The sequence below is a fragment of the Gekko japonicus genome, unplaced genomic scaffold (assembly GCF_001447785.1).
Source record: "Gekko japonicus isolate JY-2015 unplaced genomic scaffold, Gekko_japonicus_V1.1 scaffold120, whole genome shotgun sequence".
NCBI lineage: Eukaryota > Metazoa > Chordata > Lepidosauria > Squamata > Gekkonidae > Gekko > Gekko japonicus.
In genome coordinates, this window is record NW_015175973.1 from 755,457 (window position 1) to 781,428 (window position 25,972).

A 25,972-nucleotide genomic window follows, 5' to 3' on the forward strand; every position below is an offset into this window, starting at 1 on the left:
ACAAAACAGTTCAATATAAAACATTTCCTCCCACATTTTTTCTCTGCTTCTCTCTCTCTCTTGGTTCAATTACAGCAGAGGTGGAATAGCTTTGGGCTCCAAGGGACTCAAACGGAAAGAAATGCCCCAAATTAAAAACCAAATGGAAGTGAGTGAAGGAATCAAGTAAGTTGTCTCCTTTGGCAGGTACTTATGCAAGATGCATGGCTCCTGGACAAGCTGCAAAAGAGCAGTTTCCCAATGATATGTTAGTGTTGCCACCCCCTGATGGGGGCAGGTTTCCCCCTGATTTCAGTGGCCCCAATTCGCTGCTGGCCAGCTGGCTGGCGGGAGAGCCCCACCCCTGAAGAGCCCTGTCCCACCCAACATTGTGCGGGGGATGCTCTAGCATTTGGGCAAAAACTATATGGCTACCATAGAGGTTTTTGCCCAAATGCCAGAGTGTCCCACCTGACGTGCCCAGCATGATGATGTCACCTCTGGATGATGCCATTGTGCTGGACATGCCAGGCGGGGTGGGGCTCTTCGGGGGTGGGACTGGACACCCCTGCCAGCAGCTAGGTAAGACCTGGCAAACCTGTGATATGGAACCAGACAAATATATTCACTAATATTGAATATATTCACTAAATATTGAATATTTGGTGGGGGAGTTTGGCTACATTTTCATGCTCTCTCAAACTAAAGGCCCTGACCTGGATAGCCCAGGCTAGCCTGATCTCATCAGATCTCAGAAGTGAAGCAGGATCTGCCCTGGCTCGTATTTGGATGGGAGATCTCCAAGGAATACCAGGGTTGTGGCGTGGAGGGTGGCAATGGCAAACCACCTCTGAACGTCTCTGGCATTAAAAACCCTACAGGGTTGCCATAATAAGTCAGCTGTGACTGAGAGTTGTGACTTTCCACCACCACCAAACTAAAGGAATACAGGGCAACTTGGGGTATAAATCTGCATTTATTTTCAGAATCATTTAAATATTTTTTTCTCTTTTTTGCAGCTATGTCCAGGATAACAGACACTTAAAAAGACTTAGTTTAATTATTTTAGCCTCTGCAAAATATATAACAAAACAAACCATGTGCATGAAGAGTGTAAGAAAATTGACAAAGTAACTTAATTTTTTGAAAGAAGGAAGTTATAGTATATAGCAGTGGTGGCGAACCTATGGCACGCGTGCCAGAGGCGGCACTCAGAGCCCTCTCCGTGGGCACGCGTGCCATCGCCCCAGCCAGGCCCAGACCGTCATTAAAGTGTGGAATTATCTGCCAAATAATTTTAAGTAAATGAAAGCATTTGGGATTGCTTTCCTTACTTTGTTTGGATCATCTTATGTTAATGTAGGAGTTGTTTTTTCTAGAGTAAAACCTCCTTATTCAGGTTAAATTGCCGTGTTGGCACTTTGCGATGAATAAGTGGGTTTTGGGTTGAAGTTTGGGCACTCGGTCTCTAAAAGGTTCGCCATCACTGGTATATAGGATATTGATGCTCTGGTATAAAGCACTAGCTGGAATAGCTCTGGGCAATCAGCCCAAGTGTAGAGAAGGAATCAGGAATGTTGTGTGCATGCACCCCCATTGTGCGATGGCTGTGTGTGTACAATCTGTACTCTCTATTTTTTGCTGTATATAGATGATGATTCAGAGCCTATATGCACAGTCTCTGTGCAGAAGCGATCTCAAATGCAAAGAAGTCAGGCAAGAGCAGTGGCTGAGACTACTAGACAAGAAAACTCCCCATTAAGTGTACGCAATCTGATCAACAGCACAGAGTTTATACAGACTGATGTGGTCCTAGAATACTGGCATTTGGCCTTCCATCTTATCCACAGAGTCTACGAATTCTCTCTCTTGAGCACATTATGCTCTCTCAGTATCTCCAGTGTACTGTCCAAGTCTAAACCTGCTTAGTTTATCTGAACTTCAAAATTATCTATCTTCCTTGGTGGGCTACAGACATATTCTGTTATGTCTCAGTGGACTGTTTATAAAGCACAAGGCTGAAGCATACTGGTAGCAGTTAACCTACACGTGCCAGAAAACGTGGGCGGGGGGAGGCGTGACTATTTCTGCCGTCACATTCTGATCTGCCTTTATGCGATCAGACGTGACAGCGGTGGACCAGGGTTTCGTCCTTCGCCGCGTGCTGCAAAGAGGACAAGCTGGAGGGAATAGGGGCACGCCGGTGCGATCACACCGAACGAGTCCGTCTGTAGCCCATGGCAAACCATTTGCTAGTAGATCTTTGCAGGTACTTTTTAACTGTGCATCTTTGGCGGTATGACACGGGTTGGCCACGGGTGCGCTACGCTTCCCAGATGTTGCAGTGTGATCGCGCCCCAAACATCCACTCGGCATTTGTGCCTTTCACGCGGCAAATTCTCTGTGTGAACGGGGCCTAGTTGGGGGGTTAGGCCTAAGTCCCACCTTTGCTGTGCGTTCATTTCTGTATGGTACAAGTAAACATATAACTAAAATGTGTAATGATGACTGGGAGGTTTCATAAAATACCATACGATGACAGATCATGTGCTTGTGGTGTCAATGAAATAGAACGTCTCGATCATGTTCTTTCGCATTGTTCTTACAACTGTGATCTCCGAGCCTCATTTCTGGAACCATTACTGAGAGATCATGGAAACCAATCTGATGAGTGGAAGGTACTCTCTCTACTCTCTAACTGTTGTGTAGTGAATATGGAAATGATGGCTAAATTTCTGTACTTTGCTGTCAAGAGGAGAGTTATTATTAATGTGTCAATGATATTGGTATTTTCTTCTGGTTTATGATGTTGTGATACGCCATTAAAGGTTGTTGTTATTGTTGTTCTATCTAAAATGCTACTTGGTTACAGATCATGCAAATACAGGTACAAACTGCAGGTGAGGAACTTCATTATTCCATAACAACTGCACAACTCAAATTCTCCAGCATTAGAAAAAAAACAAGCAGGGGACTTGTAAGGAGGAATCTCTCTCACACACACACTCACACTCACACACGTTCCCATGCTATCTCCTCTTTCCAGGGCTTTTTTTGTAGAAAAAGCCCAGCAGGAACTCATTAGCATAATAGGCCACACCCCTGACAGCACAGCTCATTTGCATATTAGGCCACACCCCCATGTTACCAGAAGTGTGGTTATCCAGCCACACCCACCTTTCCCTTCTTATTCTGTTTACCTTGTTTGTTGTCAAAACCCAGGGCTTTTTGCATGTTAGGCCACACAGCCCTAATTGTAGCCAATCCGAATGAGTTTCTGCTGTTGGGTGTGGCCTATTATGCTAATGAGTTCCTGGTAGGCGTGGCCAACTTGGGAGCCAGCCGGAACTCCGTTCCTGTGCGTTCCTGCCCAAAAATAGCCCTGCCTCTTTCTCTGTTTTCATCCTTCTCTCCAGGGCTCTTTCTCTCCCTTTTGTTACATATTTATTTTTCTCACACATCTGGCTTTGCTCCCCTCATCTTCCTGCCTTTCTTTCCTGGCTGTTCACTCCTTCTTTCCTCTCCTTACACCTGAAGTTTCAAAATGAAACTGCAGCGGCCATTTTGGATTGTCTAGGCAGCCACAGACTATGTCAACGACTGGTCTGCAGTTGCCTGGAAAATCCAAAACTGTTGCTGAAATTTCATGAGATAATCAGTTTTATTCCCCACTCTTTTAAATGTTTTTCTGCAAACCTGACAATTTCCCCCGAAATTGGATAAATGGCTCCCGTGTCTGCATTACATGGAGTTTTAAAATCTACTCTCTTGGGCCATGTTCAGAATTAGGTATATAGATAGATTCCCTGTCAAACCTCAGAGAGACAGGTTGTTTTCTGCTTAATTTGAAGAAAGCTGTTGTTCTTAAAATTAGCCCCCAGGTTAGGGATGCCAACCTCCAGGTGATGGCTGTAGACATCCCACTATTACAACTGATCTTCAGGCGACAGAGATCAGTTCACCTGAAGAAACTGGCCGCTTCAGAAGGAAGTCCCACCCCAAACCCTACCCTCTTCAGGACCTGCTCCCAAAATTTCCAGGTATTTCCTATTCACACGCTGGCAATCCTAGTCCAGGTCTATCTTGAGTCACCAGACTTTGCCTCTGAACTGGCAGATGCCATTCTACCACCTGACCAGTGTTCCCTCTAAGCTGAGTTAGTGTGAGCTAGCTCAGTTTTTTAGCCTCCAGCTCACACATTTTTGTTTTAGCTCAGGAAGGGATGGCTCCAGAGCAAACTAATTCATACAGTAGCCAAATCACTTGCTCGCAACTTTAATGCCAGTAGCTCACAAAGTAGAATTTTTGCTCACAAGACTCCACAGCTTAGAGGGAACATTGCACCTGACTAGTTTTGATCCTTACTTGCTGAGGAACAGATAAGAAATGGTGGAAGCCACCACTTTAACTAAACTGTCGCTTCTCCTTCTCCAAGGATGGATCATATCTGATGCACCTTTGTCCTTGGGAAGGGAGATTGTTACGTCCTGCATTACGAGTATGTGGAGATCATAATTATTTCATTTTCAGTCCCAATGTTCTCAGTAGTCAAATAAATCTTAAAAAACAGGCATCAGATAATTTAGCTCCAGTTTTATAGAAATGCAAATAAAAAATTCCACCCTCGGGGGGGCTTAAAAAAAAGATAATTTAGCTCCTAATTTCACATAATAATTTTTCTTGGCTATTTTTCATAAAACAGCAAACTTTTTTTAAAAGAACTTTGTCCAGAACTTGTTTAAATGTTTTTTTTTCCTTAATAGCCTTTAGCACATTTTACATATAGATGGAACCCTTAAAATTTTGGATCTTGAAGCAAATGGTGTCTCAATGTTAATTATAATACTATGAAAAGATGCTGGATTTTTATATTAGAAAGAACCTGGAAACATCATTTTAATTTAATTAGGCCTGCCAGCATTACAGCAATGACAGCCGAAAGATTTCACATCTGTCATATCTGACAATCAGTTGTAGATTGTACTGAGGTTTTAAATAAAATGTGACCAATTCTGTTCCTCCAAAGATTTTCTCCACTTTTGTTGTTCACCAAATGTGTTAGACTGTGCCAAATGTTGACCTACTACAGGTTTCAGTGTCTTCTTCACATGGTAATATCAATGTGTACTATTCAAAGACTGGAGGGGGGGCCTCAAAGAATGTTTCCCCTCTGGAAATTCTATTGGCTGGATGTCTTGAATAGATTGAAGTGAATCTAATAATCACTCTCCTAAATCTACATCTGCATAAGCAACATTAAAAGAAATGTTGTGACATGACAAGGGTGTTATTCTGTCACAAATAGCTTCTCCTGAAAACCTCTCATGGGGTCCTGTTCATCTGGAGTGTATTTTTATCCCAACTTTCCTCCAAAGAGTTCAAGATGTCTTTCATGGTTCTCCCCTCCCCATTCTACCTCACAACAGCCTTGTGAAGTAAGTGAGGCTGAGACAAAGTGACTGGCTTTAGGACACCCAGTGAGCTTTATGACAGAGTAAGGACCACTACCACCCCATGCTGGCCAATCTGATAGTCTTTATTTATTTATTTAAAAAATATTTTTATGCCCCCTTTCCACCCGATCAGGGAACCCAAGATGGGGTTCATGAAACATCAGAACAACTAAAAACAACCTTAAAATTATAAAATAATTCATTGAAAACACACACAAAAACAATACCAGAACCAGGAAGGAGGACAAATAACCATTATTGGGGGGTTATGCCAAACAAAACGTTCTCAACCCACTGGTGGAAGACATCGATAGAGGGAGACAGGTCACTACCCGTCTAGCTCACTACTTCTCAGGTCACTACCAGTCTAGCTTCAGATGGTGGGGGCAACCAGCGCAGGTCCTCCAAAGATGACAGGAGTGAGTACATAGATTTATATGAGAGAAGGAGGTCCTTGGTCTGGGGCCATACAGGGCTCTAAAGGTCAATACCAGCACTTTGAATTGATCCTGGAAGCAAATTGGAAGCCAGTGCAGATGGAACAAGACTGGAGTGATGGTCCCTACAACCAATCCAGCCAACACACTGGCTGCATGCCAGTGAAAGGAACCCCTGGGCCCTGCACTGCTACCTGTTTATCCAACAGGAGGCCAAGTTATGAGCCTGCTCCTTTCAGGGGAGTGCAACCCCAGCCAGAACAGGGGATAACCCATTTCAGACCTTTCCCCCACCAGTAGTGCCTCCGTTTTGTCAGGATTAAGTTTCACCTTTTTAGCCCTCCTCCATTCCAAAAATGCCCCCGGGCACCTGTTCACAGTTTCCAGAGGCTCTCTGGGACCAGCTGGTAGTGCAAGGTAAAGCTGCCTGTCATCTGCATGTTGGTGTCAGTTCAGCCCAAAACTTCGGATGACCTCTCACAGTGGCCAACATAGGGTGCTGGAAAGCATGAGGGACAAGATGGAACCTGGGGGAATTCCTTTGGCCAGAGGCCAAGGGGCAGAACAGCAGTCCCCCAGCACCGCACTCCAACACCTGCCCTCAAGGTAGGACTGGAAACAGTGCTGGACACATACACACAATTTGCAAGTACGTGTTGTTGGCTTCTTTGTCACCTCATCTGATCAGATCTTTTGAAGTCACAAGGAAAAGCGACATAGAACTACTTACAAGGTTCTGAGTTTGGGCATATGGTTGAAACTTGCCACTGAGAGTCGTGTGATGTTGTTATTGTTGAGAGTGCTGTAAAACATTAAAGAGAGGCACGAATGGTTCAAATTACACAGCAGTTCTATCAAAATACAAACATGCAACATTCTCTGAAGAATACTGAATTCAACTACTGTAGGTACCAGTATTAATCAAAACAAGAAAGAAGAAGAAGAGGAGGAAGAGGAGGAGGAGGAGGAGGAGGAGATTATTGGATTTATACCCCGCCCTTCACCCGGAGTCTCAGAGCGGCTTACAAACTCCTTTCCCTTCCCCTCCCCACAACAGACACCCTGTGAGGTAGGTGGGGCTGAGAGAGCTCTGACAGAATTGTCCTTGACAGAACAGCTCTGACAGAACTATGGCTTGCCCAAGGTCACCTGGCAGCTGCAAACCCAGTTCTCCCAGATTAGAGTCCGCACACTTAACCACTACACCAAACAAGGCATTGCACAATAAAGGAAGAATATGGCACTGTACTTTGGAAAGTAAATCTAGATTCACATTTGACCTTAAACAGACAAGTGAATATGCCATTGTGTCTGGAATCAAGGCCGAGAGCTAATGCTCAGTGATGAAATAATGTTGAGGCTGCTGGATACAAAGGAGGAAAAATCAATCTGAGGAGTTAAGCTACAGTTGAGAAAATAAGGGCAGGTTACATACTTATGTACTGGAATACATGAACGGCCTTCTGGAAACATAACAAAAAAACAATTCAGCACTCCTCCAAACATTAGAAAGTGTACGTTTATTCACTATGTAAAACAGTACTTACATTACTGTGTGGCAAAGGATTTACCAGGTCGCTTTGTAGGCACTTACCTGCTGGCATGGCTAGCCTAAGGGATGGAATGCCAAGGTAAGTCAAAGCCTTTATTACAGTCATAGACCAGTATAATAGATAACAAATAAGTACAGATACAGAAGCAATAAAATTCTAAAATATTATAGGATCTAAAATTATAAATAAGAGCTAAAAATTTAAAATACAGACATGATAAAAAAAATATTAAGATCAGAAATTAGATTTAGGCCTATCTGTATTTTATTTCTTTCCTAGTTTGGTATGCCAACCAACCAAATTTGGCAACCATCCTAGTCAGCTTTTGGTTATCCCCTGCCAACATAGTTGACAAAAGTATGCTTCTATTATGACCTGGAAAGGAGTTAACTATAGGCTTGATCAAAACTTCCCTAATATTTTGATATAAAATACAGTCAAAAATTACATGTTCCAATATTTCGTCAGTTCCCAAGCCACATATACAACTTTTCCTCTGTGATCTAGTATATCTGGCCTCCATTATGGCTGAGGGTAAGGCGTTGTATCTTAATAGGGTAAAAATTCTTCTATGGTTGCAAATATCTAAATATTTGATGTAAGATCTCAAAGTTATCTTCTTAAGTGTACTTACATCAATTACAGGGCTCCTAATCCTGCTCACATCCATCTGTCTTTCAACATCTAATATTCTTTGTTTTAGAACTGATCTAGCCTGCTCATGTCCCAAAGACAGAATAAATTGTTTTGAAACACCATAACAGACCAGTTTATCTTCTATCTGTTTCCGCCATAAAGGAACAAAGTTGTCTTGCATCATAGTATGGGAAAGGCCAGTAGATAAGAACATCAGTTTTAACCAATAATGGAATGCAGCAATCCACAATCTTGCCTCCATCGTGACCAGGCCAGCCTCTAAGCGGATTGCAGCGTTTGAAACACTTGTTGGGACTTGAAAGATAGCTCTTAAAAATTTCGATTGCGTTCTTTCAAGTAAGGTCAAATTTGCCAGGAGGGACAAAGGAGCTCCATATAATAATTGGGGTAAAACTTTTATAGTAAATAACTTAATGGCAGCTTCTAAGTTGCGACCTCCTTTGGACCAAAAGAATTTTTGAATAGCTCCAGCACTTTTCTTCGCATTGGCTGACAGGTAATCAACATGGCCTTTCATATGACCAGACGACTGAAATATAACTCCAAGGTATCTATAACAGCGAACTTGCTCAATTGGACGAGAGTCAATGACCCAGTTAAACACGCTAGGCTTGTTGGCAAAAGCCATTATTTTAGTCTTCGTGTAATTTATCTCTAAGCTGTTCTTACTACAGTATTGCCAAAGAGCACCCAGAGCTCTCTTAAGTCCCTTAGGGGTCCTAGAAAGCAGGACAGCATCATCTGCGTATAGCAAAATTGAAATATGTCTATCTGCAAGTTTTGGAGGATGGAATTCAAGTTTGTGTAAAAACTGTACCATGTCATTGATGTAAATATTAAATAAAAGAGGTGCCAAAATACATCCTTGTTTTACTCCTCTGTCTGACCTGATCATCTTTGTAAGATGACCTTGAGGATTACAACGTACCCTAACAAAAGTAGTTTTATGGAGAGCTCTCAATAGAAACAATAAATGCCAAGATAATATTTTGGGAGTCGATACAAACAAACAAATATCTTCTTTTCCTCTCCTCCTGAGCAATGTTATAGGAAAGTGTTTCCATGGAATCATCAGAAAGCGATCCACAGAGACAAGTGTGCATGTACACAAAAGTTTATACCCAAAATTAAACTTGTTGGTCTTAAAGGTGCCACTGGACTCCAGATTTCTTCTGTTGCTTCAGACCAACTCAGCTACTCACCTGAATCAGTTTTGTATAGTTTGTGGATAGCCAGGAGAGTGGAAAGTTTCCTGACCTCCTCAGGCAGACTGTTCCACAAGGTGGAGGTCACAGTGGAGAAGGTACAGGTGCCAGGCAGTTGATGTTGCCTATTTACAGACTGGTATGTGCAGAAGGCCCTGTTCAGACTTTATTACAGAGCCATCGCAATGTTCTTTGCTATCTTCCTTGCAAACTATCAAGGGCCCCGGTCACACGGGGGGGGGAGGCACCGCCAAAGCACGGCTTTTCTGAGCCGCATCAAAATAGACGCACGGCAGCAGGATCACACAGATCCCCCGAGCCGCCACTCAGTTGCTTCCCGGGGGGAGGGCACAGAACGAAGAGCAAGGCAGCCGGCTGCGCATGTGTGCGCGTGTGCAGTTTGGCCGAGAGCCTCGAATGCTACGGAAGACGGGCGCGCCGGCGATCCCACGGCCACCCTTGCTGCAGAGTTTCATTTAGGTAGTGCTCTTTTCTAGGTTCTTTTTTGCTGCGCGTTTCCCCCTGGAAAGGACGGATTGGGGATGGGTGCGCTCCACTTCCCAGATGTTGCGGTGTGATTGTTCTCGTTTGATGCACCCCTGATCCGTCCCTCTTGCAAGGCAAAACCTCCCGTGTGACCAGAGCCTTCGTGTCTCGTTTTGTGCTACAGAGACATTCAACTGTTCTTCATAATCACCAAAGAAAAAGGCCAGTTTTCCCCCTACTGGCAACATTTAATTATTTATTTATGAAATTTCTATCCCACCTTGAGGCAGCCTACAATTAAAATCACCATGACATTGAAAACAAGGTATTAAAACATAAACACCTGTTTTGCACTAACAAATCAAATTCAACATGCACCACATCCCATTTTCCCTTTCAAATCTGCAGACTTAGGACTCTGCCATCATCCTTTAAAACATATTCTCCTCTTCCCCCTCATCCTGGTGAAGCTTTCTATAAATATGCAAATGCTTGAATGCCGTTTTCTGATATTTTGATTCCCCTAATAAAAGGCAGTATGTTATTTTTGTTTTTGGAATCTTTCCACAGACCAACACATCTACTTACTATCTTTATCCCAAGCAGCAAGATTAGTGGGTGACCATGAAGTCTTGCTGGCTAATAAGCAGGGCTTTTTCTCTGGGGGAACCTCTTCGACGAAATTCTTTTAAAAATGTTAAAAGTTCATGAGTTTTCACCATAGAGACTGAAAACGTCATTTCCCTCTTGAGAGTTCTGGCACCTCTTTTTTTTTTTTAAGTCCTGCTAATAAGCCAAGCCAAACACTGGCAATATTATGATACGTGTAACCAAAAGAGGCTGGAAAGAAGCTTAATAACAGGATAAATTATAATGGGTTACAATAAGACTGTGTTCAGACAGGCAGCATCATCCGTTGCCATTGCTGTTCCCTTACAGATTTAAAGTGCACGATCAGACAGCAACATCTGTCTGTTGTGCCCCAGTTGTCTGAGCCCCCCCCCCCCCCCGCTGCGTATTTCTTTGATACCTGAGAAAGTCCGGTCCTGTTGATCTGAACTGATCCCAAAACGGATTTCCTGCTGTCTGACTGCTCTGTTGCGCACTCAAGCTGTCAGGGCAGGTCTGACTGGTCTCTTGTTTCCCAGCTGCCATTTTGTTTTACTAGTTAGCGAGGAGTACATAACTGCATACACGAACCTCTTTCTCTCTAACCCCTTCCCCACAGGGGCTGCTCAAAACGTTGTTTTCTTTTTAAACACTCTCAAAGAAAGACAGCTTTTTTCTGTCCTTTGGGAAAGAGGTAAATTGAAAAGATTAGAGGGAGGATGGCAGTGAAGTTCATTTACCAGCAGTCTCAGCAATCACTTGTGCACATGCTCAGAAGGCAAACTTAAAAAAAATGGCAGACAGCCCCATGTACTACATATCCCAGCAGGCTGATCAGTGCTTGTGGGCATGCTCTGAGGACAAAATTTAAAAAAAAACCCCTCCCTGCCGGTTTTTTCCCATTTTTTTCCTGAAGCCTTTTTTGTTTTTTTCTGAAAAATTGGAAAAATTGAAAAAAGAAAAGGAAAAAAATTGAATGTGGAATGTTTTATTTTAACATGATGAATAAAATATTTTAAGACAAAGTGTTCAAATATTTTCCCATCATTTCTAATATATATATATATGGTATCAGATTGATCTAATTTCTGTGCACTGAGGACAAGCAAGTCCTAGGTTACAAACTGAACTCTCCAATGCAAGAACAAGATGCATTTTTTCCTTTAGCAGGTGCTATTGTCATGAGAAAAGAAAAAGGTTTCAGTTTTGTTTTTGCATGTGGGTGGGTATTCTGTTTGTAATAAACGTTTGGATACACTATATTTTTAATATGCTAGTTGTGATGATTTCATTCCAAGTAAAAATGTCCATAGTCATATTTTATGTTCCTAAAGTAACAGAATGACTTTCAATCTAGAAAAGACAAAAGAAATGCTAATGTAGCATTTTTTTCAATTTTTCTGAAAATTTCCATTTTTCCCTGGAAAAAACTGGAAAAAACCTGGGGGGTTTTCTGAGCTTCAAAATTTCCGGAAATTTTACATCTCTAGCCCTAACCACCGTTCTTATGCCCTTAATCCGCTCTGGGGCAGGAAACCCTTGGCCGAGACATAATCCAGTACAGCCCTGATGAACTGGACATTCTGGGAAGAGATATGTCTAGATTCTTCCCAGTTGATAACTAGGCCCAGCCTCTCACCAGGTGAAGGCCCAGCCTCTCACAAGGTGACAGCCCCTGAGAAGGGGCTGTCATAAGCCAACCATCTAAGTATGATGTCAGGCCAAAGGGTAGGACACTGTACATCTTGCTCCTAAAGTGGAAACGTAAGTACCTACGATGTTGAGAAACAGACAAATACCTGTCCAAGCAACGTAGGTCAAGATTGAGTCTGCTCCCACCATCATTCTTAGTGACCTTGAAAAATGTGAATAGAAATCGCACAGAGAATCCAGTTCCTGAATTCTCTCAACTGCTCCCTTATCCAAGAGGGACTGAAGCTGGGCTGCAACTCCGGTAGTGTGTTAGGAGGAGCCCCTAAGGCTCAGTGACAAGGTGGAGAGGCCACAAACTCAAACTTATAGCCCTGCTGGACAATAGAGAGGACCCAGCTATCAGAAGTGATGGAGCTCCATTCAGCACTAAAGAGTGACATTTGGTCACCTAATACAATGGGCGTAGAGGGCACTTCTAGTCAGACAGGGGGTTTCTGCTGAGGCTGTTGAGAACCCTTTGCAGACAGAGGCTGATGTCCAGATCTGGACTTTGAGGCACTCCTTCTTTTGGTGTACAAAGACTGGGAAGGCAAAGGTTTTGCAGCAGGATACTGGTGCCTAATAGGACTGAAGTTATGCTGCTCACACTGGTAAAGTTGTCACTGATGCCTAGGAAGAGGCCAGTGCATAAATTGTGATGGGCCCGGAGGCGTAATGCCTAGTGACTTGGCTGTTTGGTGATTCTTCTTAATCTGAGAAAGGGTGTCATCATTTTTCTCAGAAAATACAGTGGCGCCCTCGAAGGGCAAGTCCTCGACCCTCTGCCTAGTTTTATTGGGCAATGTGGTAGAATGCAGCCAAGAATGATGTTAATCACAGTGCACATGGCCATCGCACTCTCAGCCGAGTCGGCCCCATGCTGGCTTGCATTAGTCAGCAGTTCTGAAAGTCAACCAGCCTCCGTTTGGATTACTTTGTTCAGTGGACCCTTTTCTTCAGGAATCAGTTCAAGGTAAGGTGACAACTTTTTCCACAAGAAAAGTTGGTATCCAGTCATCATGGCCTTATAGTTGGAGATTCTCAGGCCAAAGTCTGAGGGAATATAAACCCTCCTGCCCAAAGCCTCCATCTTCCTCCCCTCCTTGTCAATCGAAGAGGCATGGTAGGACTGGCGCCCTCTTGGTTGCATCTCCTCTGTTATAAGTGACAAAGGAGGAGGATGCATGAACAGGACAAGTGAAGAGTCCTGTTTAACTCTGTAGAGTTGTTTGACTCTACGTGACGTGGACAGGATGGAAGTTGGTTTTTGCCGAAGTTCATGGGTAACGTCAAGCAGCCCGTCCAGCACTGGAAAAGTGATGACTCCCGTGGAGTCACAGTGCATGGCATCTGCTCACTGTAGATCTTTAGGTCCTCTGTGGGTGATAGAGTGGCCTCTCATCGGAGCTCAGATCTGACAGTCCCTCTGAACTGGCATCAGAACCATGGACCGGGTCCTCGCACTCCTTCAACTCTGATTCTGGAACAGGAGACAGAGAACATCTAGAAACGGTAGCCACAGAAGTCTTTGAAGGCAGTCTAAAAGCAGGTTGATGGTTCTGTGTAGGATCTGACTGTGGCACAGGTCCGTAATAGTCACCCCATTATGCCAGATATGTGGGGGACATAAAATAGGGACAAGGAGGCCATAGCATGGGGGGTGGAACCTGTGGCCATGGAGCCAATGGTGCTGCTTCGGTATTGAACGGGGACGGAGATGGATTACAGTTGGATTTGATCTCACCTTCACAGAAGGATAAGACAGGAGACGTTGGTTTCAGACAAGGCGTTTTTGGAGGCAGAATGATCTCTTCGACCTCAGAGAGTGGCTCAGGTACTCAGGTTGGAGTTGGATGCTGTTTGGACTCTGATCTGTGCTTCTCCTTATGTTTGGTTTTGGCTTTAGCTTTCTTTGTGGGTGGTTCCAGGGCACACTTTGAAATCAATAGAGCAGGACAATGTAACTGGCACTGGTAGGGCTTGGATTGCTGGGTGGAGGGCGCTGAGCGAGCCAAGGCCAAAGAGAACGGTTTCAGTGGTCTCACTGGAGTTGTACTGGACCCAATGTTATTGCTGGTGAAGAAAGTTAATGCCCCTGCAAGAAAGGGTTTCTTCCAAATCAGCCTAGTCTGAAAGTTGGATGCCCACGAGTTACCGGGCTTAATTTAAGGTTCATGTCTTTGGTCTCTCTCATCATTTGGACCACCTCTCCCCCTATGCTCCTTTATGTCAGCTTCTCTCATGTCAGTTGGGCCTTCTGCTGGTGCCAACCTGCAAATGGGCAAAACTAGCAACTGCCCATACACATGCCTTCTCCATTGTGGCTCCCGCTTTATGGAATGGTCTGACTGAGGAAGCTGGGAAGACTCACAGTCTCTTGGCTTTCGGCAAACTATGCAACACTGGATTATTCAAGAGGGCTTTTCTACACAGGCAATAGGGTTATATTGTACAAAATGATTCACAAAGCTACTTAGATAATTTATTAGGGACTGTGGCTTACAATACAAGACATAGCTTGTGGAAACACGGATCCGACTATGTAATTTCTGCGGTCACACGGAGCATTAGCCACGCTACAGAGACAGAAGATAGGTGGATTTTCCGGGCGCGATCACACCGCCACATCTGGGAAGCGTAGAGCTCCCGTGGCTCACCCAAGGCTTCCCGCCGAAGATGCGGCTTAAAAAACTAGTACCTCCAAGGTACTAGTTTCCGGAAACCGCGGGGCAAGGGAGGGTGTCTGATCGTGCGCGCGCCCACGTCCCCTCGCAAAAAGGTTTTTTTCCCCCAAGTCTCCACGGGATGCGCACAAGCACCCAACGGCGCATGCGCACACCTCCCTCCCTCGGTGCATGGCTTACTTCTAAGGAGACCTGGGGGGGGGCTTTCCAGCTGCTGCACCACTTCTCCTGGCTGTTGCTTATCCCTGTTCACCCTCCCCGGACACGCATGTGCGCCCGCAGAGCCCCCTCCTCTTTTCCGTACCCCCCCACTCCTGGCTCAGCCTGCTCGAAAGGAACTCTCTGCACCGGGCGGCAGAGAGGGAGGTGCAGGGGGGCGTGGAGGGAGGGCGGCCCGGCTGAAGCTCTTCCTGGAGGGGACTGGACGGAGGACACAGTTTGCATTCCTCTGCAGCCCTGGAAGGGGTTAAACCCGTGGAGCCTTTTGCCAGTGAGGCCGCTTCTTTGCCGCGCTGCAGGATTCTCCTGTGATCGGCACCTCCCCCCTAACCACGGGACCTCGACAGGACCTCGACAGGACGTCTGATCACGCAGCCACACGTTATTTTGCTCTGGGGCAAACAGCCACGCTTCCCCCTGCATTTTCCAGCCCGTGTCATTCTAATACTTATGCTTTGATTCAATTCTGTTTTTAGATTTCTGATTGGTTCTACAACCCTAATATCATTGCACTGTTTATTGAATATCCTATCCTGTTGATTTTATTGACTCATTCTGTGTAATCCAACCTTGAGTCCAAGTGACAAAGGCAAGACTATAAATAATGTAAATAAATGAATAAATTCAAGCTTTGTCAGCCCTTTTTTATAACTGAAATCATTGTGGTAAATTACAGAAGTTAACTGTAGTTTACGGTTGAAGATCTGAGAATACAACATAGAGAATAGACAAAGTTACAATCCCAGCCCGGGAATTTAAGATCTGTAACAATGAAAACCATCATTTTGAAAGTGACAGATTTACTTCGAATAATGACACCACAAAAAGGTGTTGAGGCATTTTAGAAGACCTTAAAAAAGATTGACTACTGAGAAAATGCATATAAAACATGAAATTAAGGGTGTCTGCTAGCCACTGCCACTGCCTGCAAATGTTGCTGGCCTGCAACTAGGGGTGTGCATGGGGGGGGGGATCAGCATTTTTCAGGTTCGGGTAAACCAACCCTGAATAAGTATCGGTAAATGCCGATATTCCCGAATCCCAGTATTGGTATTATACTGGGATTTGGGAAATACTCGGCATTACCAAAAATATTCGGCTTGCCAGTAGAGCATGTCAGTTTCACTCCCCCTCCGAAACTGAACCGCTCTTCCTCCTCTGAATCTGATTCAGCTTTCAGTGTGCCCGAATAATGCTGAACAGGCATTATTTGGGGTTTTATTCAGTTCAGCTGAACCAAATGCACATCCCTACCTGCAACTAGTCCATGTTGTTCTTGGGTGCCTGAAAGAAAAGCATTTGTAAAGTTTCCCCACCTTATCATCTGGAGACTGCAGTGGATCAACAATGGGTGCTGCCTAAAGCTGCTGTCCTTGCCCATCCTCTACTCGACACTGCATCGTACCTCATTGGACAGCACTCAGAGTACAGAACACTCATTCCCTTCTAATGGATCAAGTACATTTAAATCCATTGGCACAAGCTGGTCATATGCAGGGGTGCTTCCCAAAGATGTAAGAGTTTGGGGAGCCTTACTCAGCACAAGCAGCTGTTTTAAGGTCCTGGGGTAAAAAGGAGGGAAAGAGCATTGTCTGTTCCTCCTTTGGATGGGGATGGAAGTAGGGGCAGAAAGGGGGGAGCAGAAGCCACACCTAAAAATCTGCTGCTTGAAGCCACAGCCTCGCAAAAGAGCCGGCTGTGCCTGGAGGGTAATTCTTACTCACTACGGATGACTAGCTATTTAACTAGCCCGCAAATCACCAGAACTTTTGCTTTGTATTGTTATCTTCCAGGCTGATCTCTACAAAAGGGGTTTTTCTCCGTTATCAGCTAGCAATTATCATGACAGGAACACCCACACACATACCCCATAGTCCACCTCCAGCACATCTAGTTCACATTTCTGACAAGATTATTTACTTAAAGTTTGTGGCTGGGGAGGTGGCAGAATGAGAAAGGTCTGCTTTGCAGAGATTCTTTGCTTTGGATAGGCTCAATAAGCTTCCGATCCGCTTCCAGCACTACAGTCCTAAATCATGCCAAAGCACAGAGAGGTCTACAAGCCTGGCAAGAGCCAGTGTGGTGTAGTGGTTATGAGCAGTGAACTCTAATCTGGAGAGCTGGGTTTGATTTCCCCACTCCCCCTCCACAGGAAACCTGCTGGGTGACCTTGTGCTGGTCACAGTTCTCTCAAAACTCTCTCCAGCCCACTTACTTCACAAGGTGCCTGCTGTGAGGAGAGGAAGGGAAACATGATTGTAAGCCACTTTGAGACTCTTTAGGCTGCAGTCAGCTTACGCACCAGTTGAAGCGGAGGGGAAAGTGAGGCTATTCCCTCCGGAGGAATCTGACATGCAGTTGTGAGATTACACCTCCCTTTGTAGGTGTGGGTGCAGCCTGTCACTCTGTGATCAGACGCAGCTGCGGGTGAGTGTGGGTTTTTTGCCATTTGTTTCCCATGCGCATAAAGGAGGAATCACACCTCTGCACTGAGGGCCCACTATGGAGTATGCGATGACGCACATACTGCAAGGGGGGGGGGGATGGCACCGAGCCCGGATGGCCTGATCAGACCATCCCGATGGCTTGAGAGTGTGCTTGAGTGATCAGACAGGGGAAAGTCCATCCGTGGCCCATCGGAACTCATTTACTACCGGACCTTCCCCAGTTTCTTTCAACTCCACTTCTGTGGCAGAGCAGCACGGGTTGCCGACGTCTGCAGGATGCTTCCCAGACGTTGCTGTCTGATCACAGCCTTTAAAGGTAAAGGTAAAGGTTTCCCTTGCTCGAAAGCCAGTCGAGTCCGACTCTAGGGTTGCGGTGCTCATCTTCGTTTCAAAGTCGAAGAGCCAGCGCTGTCCGAAGACGTTTCCGTGGTCATGTGGCCGGCATGACTAAACACCGAGGCGCACGGAACGCTGTTCCCTTCCCACTGAAGTGGTACCTATTTATCTACTTGCAATTTCTTGCTTTCGAACTGCTAGGTTGGCAGGAGCTGGAACTAGAGACGGGAGCTCACTCCGTCATGCAGCACCTGGGTCTCGAACTGCTGAACTACTGATCCCCCACAGCCTGCAGTTCAGCGTCTTAACCACCTGAGCCACCGCAGCTCCACAGCCTTTAGGGTAGTGAAAAGCAGGGCATGAAAACCTACTCCTTATTCAGGAGATATGGCATGAATGGCATGCCCTGGCTTGGACTCAGAGAACTTGGCTTCTATGGGTCCGGACATTGAAAGAAAACATAAATAGCCAACTTAATTAAAATGAGAATTGCAAATTAACAGAGCATGCTCGTTACGGTCACTCAGGTTCAAGGCTTATCCCATTCCCTATGCTCTTACTCAAAAGCTTCCTTATTAGAAGAGCATGTTGTTTTGTACTTACCGATGTTACTAGTTTAGTGAGTAGAACTTTCTATCATTTTGAAAATCTAAACAGGGTGACCTTATGACTATAAATGTCAGATGGTTTCGCCATGCATTTTGTTTTTTGTTTTTAAAAAAGGAACAAAGAGTTGTTGAAACAATAATCGTTTATCGCGGAACTGGATGGAACAGTGTTTACAATTAATGTCAGTGGTTCTGTGAACCACCAGTACAACATGCTAGAATTTTAAACTGTATCTGCCTAAATCTTTTTTCCCATTAAGTGCAACTGATATATCTTGAGCGAGGAAACAAACCCAACAGAGAGTAACTAAGCAAAGAACTCTTAAGAAAAATCAAGTCTTTATTGTGAGAACTAGAGAGATTTCTGTGGCAAATGTCCTACCGAAATCTATGGGATTCTTCAGCATAAGTGTTTAGTGAAAAAGGCTTCATCTGCTTTCGTGAGACCAGTCTAGTACCATAAACTGGTTGCAACAATATATGGAAATGGCAGTGTGATGTACGAGGCAACAAAACCATTTTGTTAGTTAAACCTGTTTTGTTCCAATTAAACGGGTGTTTACCGCAACTTCCACCAGTTCCTACCCACTAAACGTTCTGTGATACATTTAAACTTACTGCATGTAAGTAACCTCACATTTATGACCCTCACAATACATTCCCCTGTCGTTACATTCCAATTCAGCTGCTGAGTTTGACAACATTGTGACAGTTACAGAGCAGTTGTTTTTCACTCTGCATTTTTATACGATTTGACTGTTGTTGGTTTTTTTTCCAAATAGCAGCAGCAGTGATGACTCTAAAACACAAAGGCATGCACAGGAGTGATTCACTGTGGAAGAACCACCACCTAGAATCCTTTCAAGTCATCCGTTTTCAGTTTGACTATTTCAAGTCTCTGTGTTGTCACTGGTAGGAAATACTCTCCATCTCAAAACCTTTTCTGTTTCTTCTTCTTTTACCTAAATACACAAAGCCTACACTAATAATGACCCTACTAAGCCCTGAGGGTGCTGCAGATGACATTTATGTGATTTAGAAGGTACACAACCATGTTACAAATGCACAGAAATATAAAATACAGCTATTCCTCACACACTGCACAACGCTATCTTTATATCAACAATACAGTTACTCAAACAGAAAATGAAAGAAATGTAACTTTATTTACTACAGGGACTAACTTCAAACTGTTTATCAAGCCCTTGTGAGAACACTGAGGAAAGGCCCTCCTTGTTCTTCCTTACATAGGATTGCTGTGAACAAGTTCCTTTAATTACCATAAGGTTACAGTTTTATTTAAGCAACTGAAAGTGTAAATCTGCTTAATCCTGTTTTCTAAGAGATGGTTACAGATTTTGAAAAATGCTGACATAATATCGTGGAACAGATTAATCTATATTAACAGAATATGACCATTCATATAATCCATTTTTTTTTTACTTCAAGCCATTGATCTTCATTTTAAAATACTATCCTGCCCTTGAATAAAGTTCAGGTATCATATACAGTTATGTTGAAATACTAAGTGGTAACAACTGGTCTTTACTGTTCATCTTGAACAGAGATCGTCTCTTAAATTGCTAAATAAGTATCAAGTGTTTTCCCTCTAGCTGAGCATTCTGGTTCCTTTTAACTAAAAAAAGTCATTATTTTTAAAACTGTTTTCTGAGCTTCCAAGCAAGCAAAAAACAACAACAACAAAGCAAACTGAAACGTCCTCTCTGCTAAATTTATTTTTATGCCTTCTGATTATATAAAAGAGTAAATTAAGACGCTGAACTGCAGGCTGTGGAAGGTTGGTAGTTCAGCAGTTCGAGACCTGAGTGTGCCGCATGACGGAGTGAGCTCCCGTCTCTAGTTCCAGCTCCTGCCAACCTAGCAGTTTGAAAGCAAGAAATTGCAAGTAGATAAATAGGTACCGCTTCAGTGGGAAAGTAACAGAGTTCCATGCACCTCGGTGTTTAGTCATGCCGGCCACATGACCACGGAAACATATTCGGACAGCGCTGGCTCTTCGGCTTTGAAACAGAGATGAGCACCGCAACCCTAGAGTCGAATTCAACTGGCTTTCGAGCAAGGGAAACCTTTACCTTTTTAAATTAAACCAATGAACAAAGTACAGGCAGGGACCATGACGTACCGAGAGAGAACATGCAATCTAGGTTGTCTGAAAAGGTGTCCCCCAAGGGACATGCAATGGGGGCAGTAAGGTATTGCATGATTCCATGCTGTGCTTCCATTTTAAAAAAAAAAGGCATTTTCTTCACCGTACTTATCGCTTTATGTTGACATGCTACTTCGTCATCACGGATGTCCTATTAGTTTATGGGAGCACATTTAAAAGGGCAGTGCCCGATGGCAGGCTTTTCCCACCTTCCCTTCAGCTCAGGAGACAGGTGGCATCTCATTGGCACTGACATCTAAAAAGCAATTACAGTGCCATCCAATGTTCCCTCTAAGCTGTGTAATCTTGTGAGCAAAAGTTCTACTCTGTGAGCTACTGGCGTGAAATTTGTGAGCGAGCAATTTGGCTACTGCATAAATTAGTTGGCTCTAGAGTCATCCTTCCTGAGCGAAGACAAAAATCTGTGAGCAGGAGGCTGAAAAACTGTGAGCTAGCTCACACTAACTCAGCTTAGAGGGAACACTGGTGCCATCCTATGCAGAGTTACCCCAGGCTAAACCCATTCATTTCAATGGGATTAGACAGGAGTAACTCTGAATAGGATTACAGTGTTCTTGCCTGCTTATATGGAGAACAATCCTGTTGGCTTTCCTCAAGGTTACTGCACAGTGAATAGCTTGCAGACACAATAGTTAAGGAACCAAAATATTTTTTAAAAAAAAATATATGGAAAGGCACACACATTGACAATACCACATCATGCTTGAGAAAGTTAGCTTAGTGGAAGCTGCTAATGTGCATTCAAGGCTTTGCATACTGTCCAGAACTAAATATCTTATGCTTGAAAGCAGGAATAGAACTGTGTGGCACATGAACAATGGGCACCTGGGTTTTACAAGGACAATAATAAAAGTCATTTTTTTAAAAAAAATAAAATAAAAAAATAAAAATGAGAATTATTTGTCCTTAAATGAGTGTGTCTGGTGAATGTGGTGCTTTTCTTAAATACGGAACATCTTCCCTCCCTTCCCCCTTGCATTCCATAAGACATCAAAGTGCATGGATTCTAAGGCATCTTTTCATTAGAGCATTCTGACACTTAGAACTACAGCACCAGATTAGCTTCGGCATTTGGACTTCCCTGGTTTAAAAAGTAAGAGAGACAAGCGGTTACTTACAGTACTTCCAGATCGCGGAGAGCCCTGAATGCCCCGTCTTCAATACAGCTGATCTGGTTGTAATCCAGTTGCCTGTTAAACAGATTAGGAGGGTAATGCATGAAAGAGAGGAAGGGCTGGCAGTATTACGGGTAAGAAAGGCTCCCGAAGAGATGCGGCTTCGAGAGCTAGGCCACACGGACTGAAACGTACTCCCTCAAACACACTCATCTGCTTAAGAATGTCATACGCCATTCTGGTCTTGATGCCGCCACTGAAATCTCTTTTTGTTCAGAACTGTGTGCGCAAAAAGACACGACAGCTCTGGGAAAGCTCCAGTAAATAATAACCGCACCTTATATTAAATGCCAAAGGAATGCAATTTCATTACATCAAGAAAAGCTATCCATTAAAAGCTCTCAGCGTCATCTCGCTGAAACAATTTCATTAAGGTAAAGGGCTGTAAATCACTTAATGTCACATGCATCCCCTCAGTGACCTAACAGAATCCATTTATCAGAGAAGCTCAGCTGCATGTTAATTTCACTATCCTTGGCAAGAGAGGAGAGACCACCCTTCCCCTCTCTCTCAAGGCAGCTCCCTTCCAGAATGCCACATTAGTGGGCATGGCGTGTGCTAACATTTCCCAATAACTTGCAGAACAAAACCAATGCATATTCTCGCTTCATGAACACAACCCTTAGTCCGCGATTTCTGCACAGTTTGTGCTCTTCTCTGATTCTACGCAGATCGGATGTAACAAAACGAATTCCACACATTCAAATCAGCAGTGCCGCCCCCATACATTATTAATCTTTAAGTATTAAGATATGAAAAATTTACACTCTGTGTTCAGAAGAATATTATTACTTTCTCAGAGTTAAGGCACTGGTGACGGTTTCATTTGTAAAGGAGAAGTGTGTGTGTGTGTGTGTGTGTGTGTGTGTGTGTGTGTGTCGCAGCCGATATACTTTTTTGCTACCTCCACCCTGCAGAAAACCCCTGGCTAAAAGTAAGCGCTGGTTAACCACTATTTCCCTAATGCGAATTAGTATAAGTATTGGCCAAGAAAACGTGATTGCTCTCACAGTCATCAGCACAACTAGTTATATGTAAGTTTCACTTGATTAGAGATTGTTTCCAAACAACTGTATTTAAGATTAGAAAGAAAAGGTTGTATTCCCCCCCCCCCATGTGGAATTATTGGCCATCTGTTCATATTGCTGCTATTTTTTCTTTCTTTTTTATTTTATTTATTTATATTTAAATTTATACCCCGCCCTACCCCGGAGGGGTAGACACACAGACACACGCACAGAAACATACTCACACATATCAATTAGTCTGTTTTCATCTATTTGTGTACTTATCCCATACATTTATTATAAAAAATGGACACTAATGAGAATGAGAAACCTTTATAAACCCACAAACAAGGCAGAATTCCGAAATATTCCTCTAAGAAAGCCTGAAATCCATTTATACTCCGTACCAAGAGACACTAGCTCAGGGAGTCCTTTCTCCCTAAATGAGGGAGTAAAAGATATATACTAAATTAAGGCCCCTGCCACACGGCAGGGGAAAAGCCTCTAAAGGCGTGGCTTTTAAAAGCCGCGCCAGCGTGGAGACGCCGCGGCGGGATCCCACGGATCCCCTGGCCACGGTGCCTTTTCTCCCTGGCACGATCAAACGCTGGGGGAAAACACGGCCCTGACCGGGAGCCGGCTGAACTGCGCATGTCGAAGCATGCGCAGTTCGGCTATGGGCCGGGGTTGTGCCGGCGCAAGGACGCGCCGGCGATCAAACGCCCGGCTTGCCGCGCCGCTTCCCCTTGAACCACCAAGGTAGGTGGTTGCAAGTTGAGGTGGATTTTCGCGGGGAAGGGCCAGTTCGGGGACGGAAGCACGACGCTTCCCAGATGTTGTGGTGTGATCGCACCGGTTTGATCCGCCCCCGAACTGTCCCGCTCCCGGCCCAAATCGCCTCGTGTGAACGGGACCTAATTTAACCACTCTGATCTACCACGCTGCTTAACTGAAGTGCTCTGATATATGCTGGTTTAAAATGCGACCCTATTCTGGCTTCCCCCCAAAAATTTTCTGATAGAATCAATAAGGTTTACTTCCAAACAAATCTCTTTTGGACTGAGGTGTACTTCCCACTCACTTCATGGGGACAGAATTTGCACTCAGTACCTCAGTAACACTGTGTCTGCCATTCAGACATCACAACTGATCCTCAGTTTATTAGGGACAGGTACAAAACCTGTTAAATGTTTGCTTCCCTTGGCTTGAAGGTGGAACTCACTCCTATTAGCTGCGATGTCCAAATGTACTTTAAAAAATTGGGGTTAACTGGGATACATAACCAGGGGTCATTTCCTGCAGGAGCACACAGGAGCAGAGCTCCGGCAGTAAAGAGCCCGGGGGGCGGGCACATGTAACAAGCCCCACCCCCTGCTCCCAGCAGCCCTCAGTCAGAGCAAGAAGCAGCCAGGCAAGCTGCAGAGCTCCCCCCGACCCCTGGGTCCAAAACAGTCCAGTGGCACCTTTAAGACAAAGTTTTATTCAGGTACAAGCTCTCCCTCCTCTGTGAGGACAGATCTGCACGTTTCCCCCCCCCCAATAGCTAGCAATCCAAAACAGTCCAGTAGAGCCTGAGCGGTGGGTGTTGCCTTCTGACCCACTTCCGGTGATGTCAGGGGGTGTGGTATATGCAAATAAGTTATGCTAATGAGGTATGCTAATGAGCTCCTGCCCCTCTTTTTTTACGAAATGACCCCTGTACATAGCAAATGGACCAGAATGCAGCCTTAGGCAGTACAGCACTTTAGGTTATTGACTAGAAAAATCTATCCCTATACATGATTGTAAGAATCAATTGATACAGCCCATTATAGAAGCAGATTATATACCAGTTTAAAGCCAAATGAACCAGTTTAATTTAGAGGAACAGCAGTAAAAGCAGGCAGGTAAGATGATGTGCTGGCCCACTACTTTCACTTGTATAGCTCTCCTACCCCACAGTGATCCTAGTATCTCCTGTTCCACTCTTCCACCCCCCGCTTCTCCTTATGGGCTAGATCCCACAGATCTGTTCCACTGAAGCGTGTGGCTTCCCTATGGTGCAAAGTTTCCCACATCATGGGAAGGGCACCTTGTCCCAAGGCAGGGATCGCTAGTGGTGGAACACATTCATGGGATCCAACACTTGTTACTTCTTTCCAGAGCACCACTGCCTATCTTTGTCCTATTTAGCTCCGTCTTCAAAGCCTATCTTTTCTGTAAAACCTTAAACTGGCCTTCTTCATCTTCACTGCAGTGTGATGGAGTGATGAGATGAAGAGCTGTGTTCAAATCCCTGCTTAGCTTATTTACCCTCTCTGAGCCTAGCCTACCTCACAGGGATACTATCAGGACAAAATGGAGGAGAAGGGAACCATAAACTTTGCCCTGAGCTCACTGGAGGAAGGAACTGCAAATATAATAGGTGGGCAGGGAGACACACACCCCTTGCAGCTCATCATAAATACGCAGGGCTATTTTTGGGCAGGAACGCACAGGAACGGAGTTCCGGCTGGCTCCTGAGTTGGCCACGCCCAGCAGGAGCTCATTAGCATAATAGGCCACACCCAATAGCAGAAACTCATTAGGATTGGCTACAATTAGGGGTGTGTGGCCTAATATGCAAAGGAGTTCCTGCTACAAAAAAGTTTGACAACAAACAAGGTAAACAGAATAAGAAGCAAAAGGTGGGTGTGGCTGGATGACCACACTTCTGGTAACATGGGGTGTGTGGCCTAATATGTCAATGAGCTGTGCTGTCAGGGGGCGTGGCCTAATATGCTAATGAGTTTCTGTTGTTAGGTGTGGCCTATTATGCTAATGGGTTCCTGCTGGGCTTTATCTACCCAAAAAGCCCTGTAAATACGTGTAGCTGAGTGAAGATTCTGACCCTTGCTTCTGCCTTCCTCCCCTCTGCACCCTTGCAGTCTGCTCTAGTGATGAATTTCCAGGTTACAAATTTCATGGTGGGAAGGGAAACAGTGTCCTTGTTCTTCAAGTGCTATGCCCAGTGACCTGGATAGCCCAGGCTAGCCTGATCTCGTCAGATCTCAGAAGCTAAGCAGGGTTGGCTCTGGCTAGCATTTGGACGGGACACCTCCAAGGAATACCAGGGTTGTGATGCAGAGGCAGGCAATGGCAAAACACGTCCAAAAGTCTATTGTCTTGAAAACCCCACCTGGTCGCTATCAGTCAGCTGTGATTTGATGGCAACAAAAAAGCCCAGTGAATCCCATCCTCCTTGCTTCTAGTACTAAC

The 25,972-nt window shown here is 44.5% G+C and overlaps 1 protein-coding gene across 1 annotated transcript in view; it reads right to left on the reverse strand.

Moving 5' to 3' along the window:
* Window positions 1-25,972, reverse strand: part of SLIT2 (slit guidance ligand 2) — a 455,701-nt gene that overhangs the window by 119,916 nt on the left and 309,813 nt on the right. The window contains exons 6-7 of the mRNA XM_015426100.1: window positions 21,672-21,743; window positions 6,600-6,671 (exon numbers count right to left, since the gene is read on the reverse strand). Coding sequence (XP_015281586.1) covers window positions 6,600-6,671; window positions 21,672-21,743 — 144 coding nt within the window. The remainder of the gene's footprint in view (window positions 1-6,599; window positions 6,672-21,671; window positions 21,744-25,972) is intronic.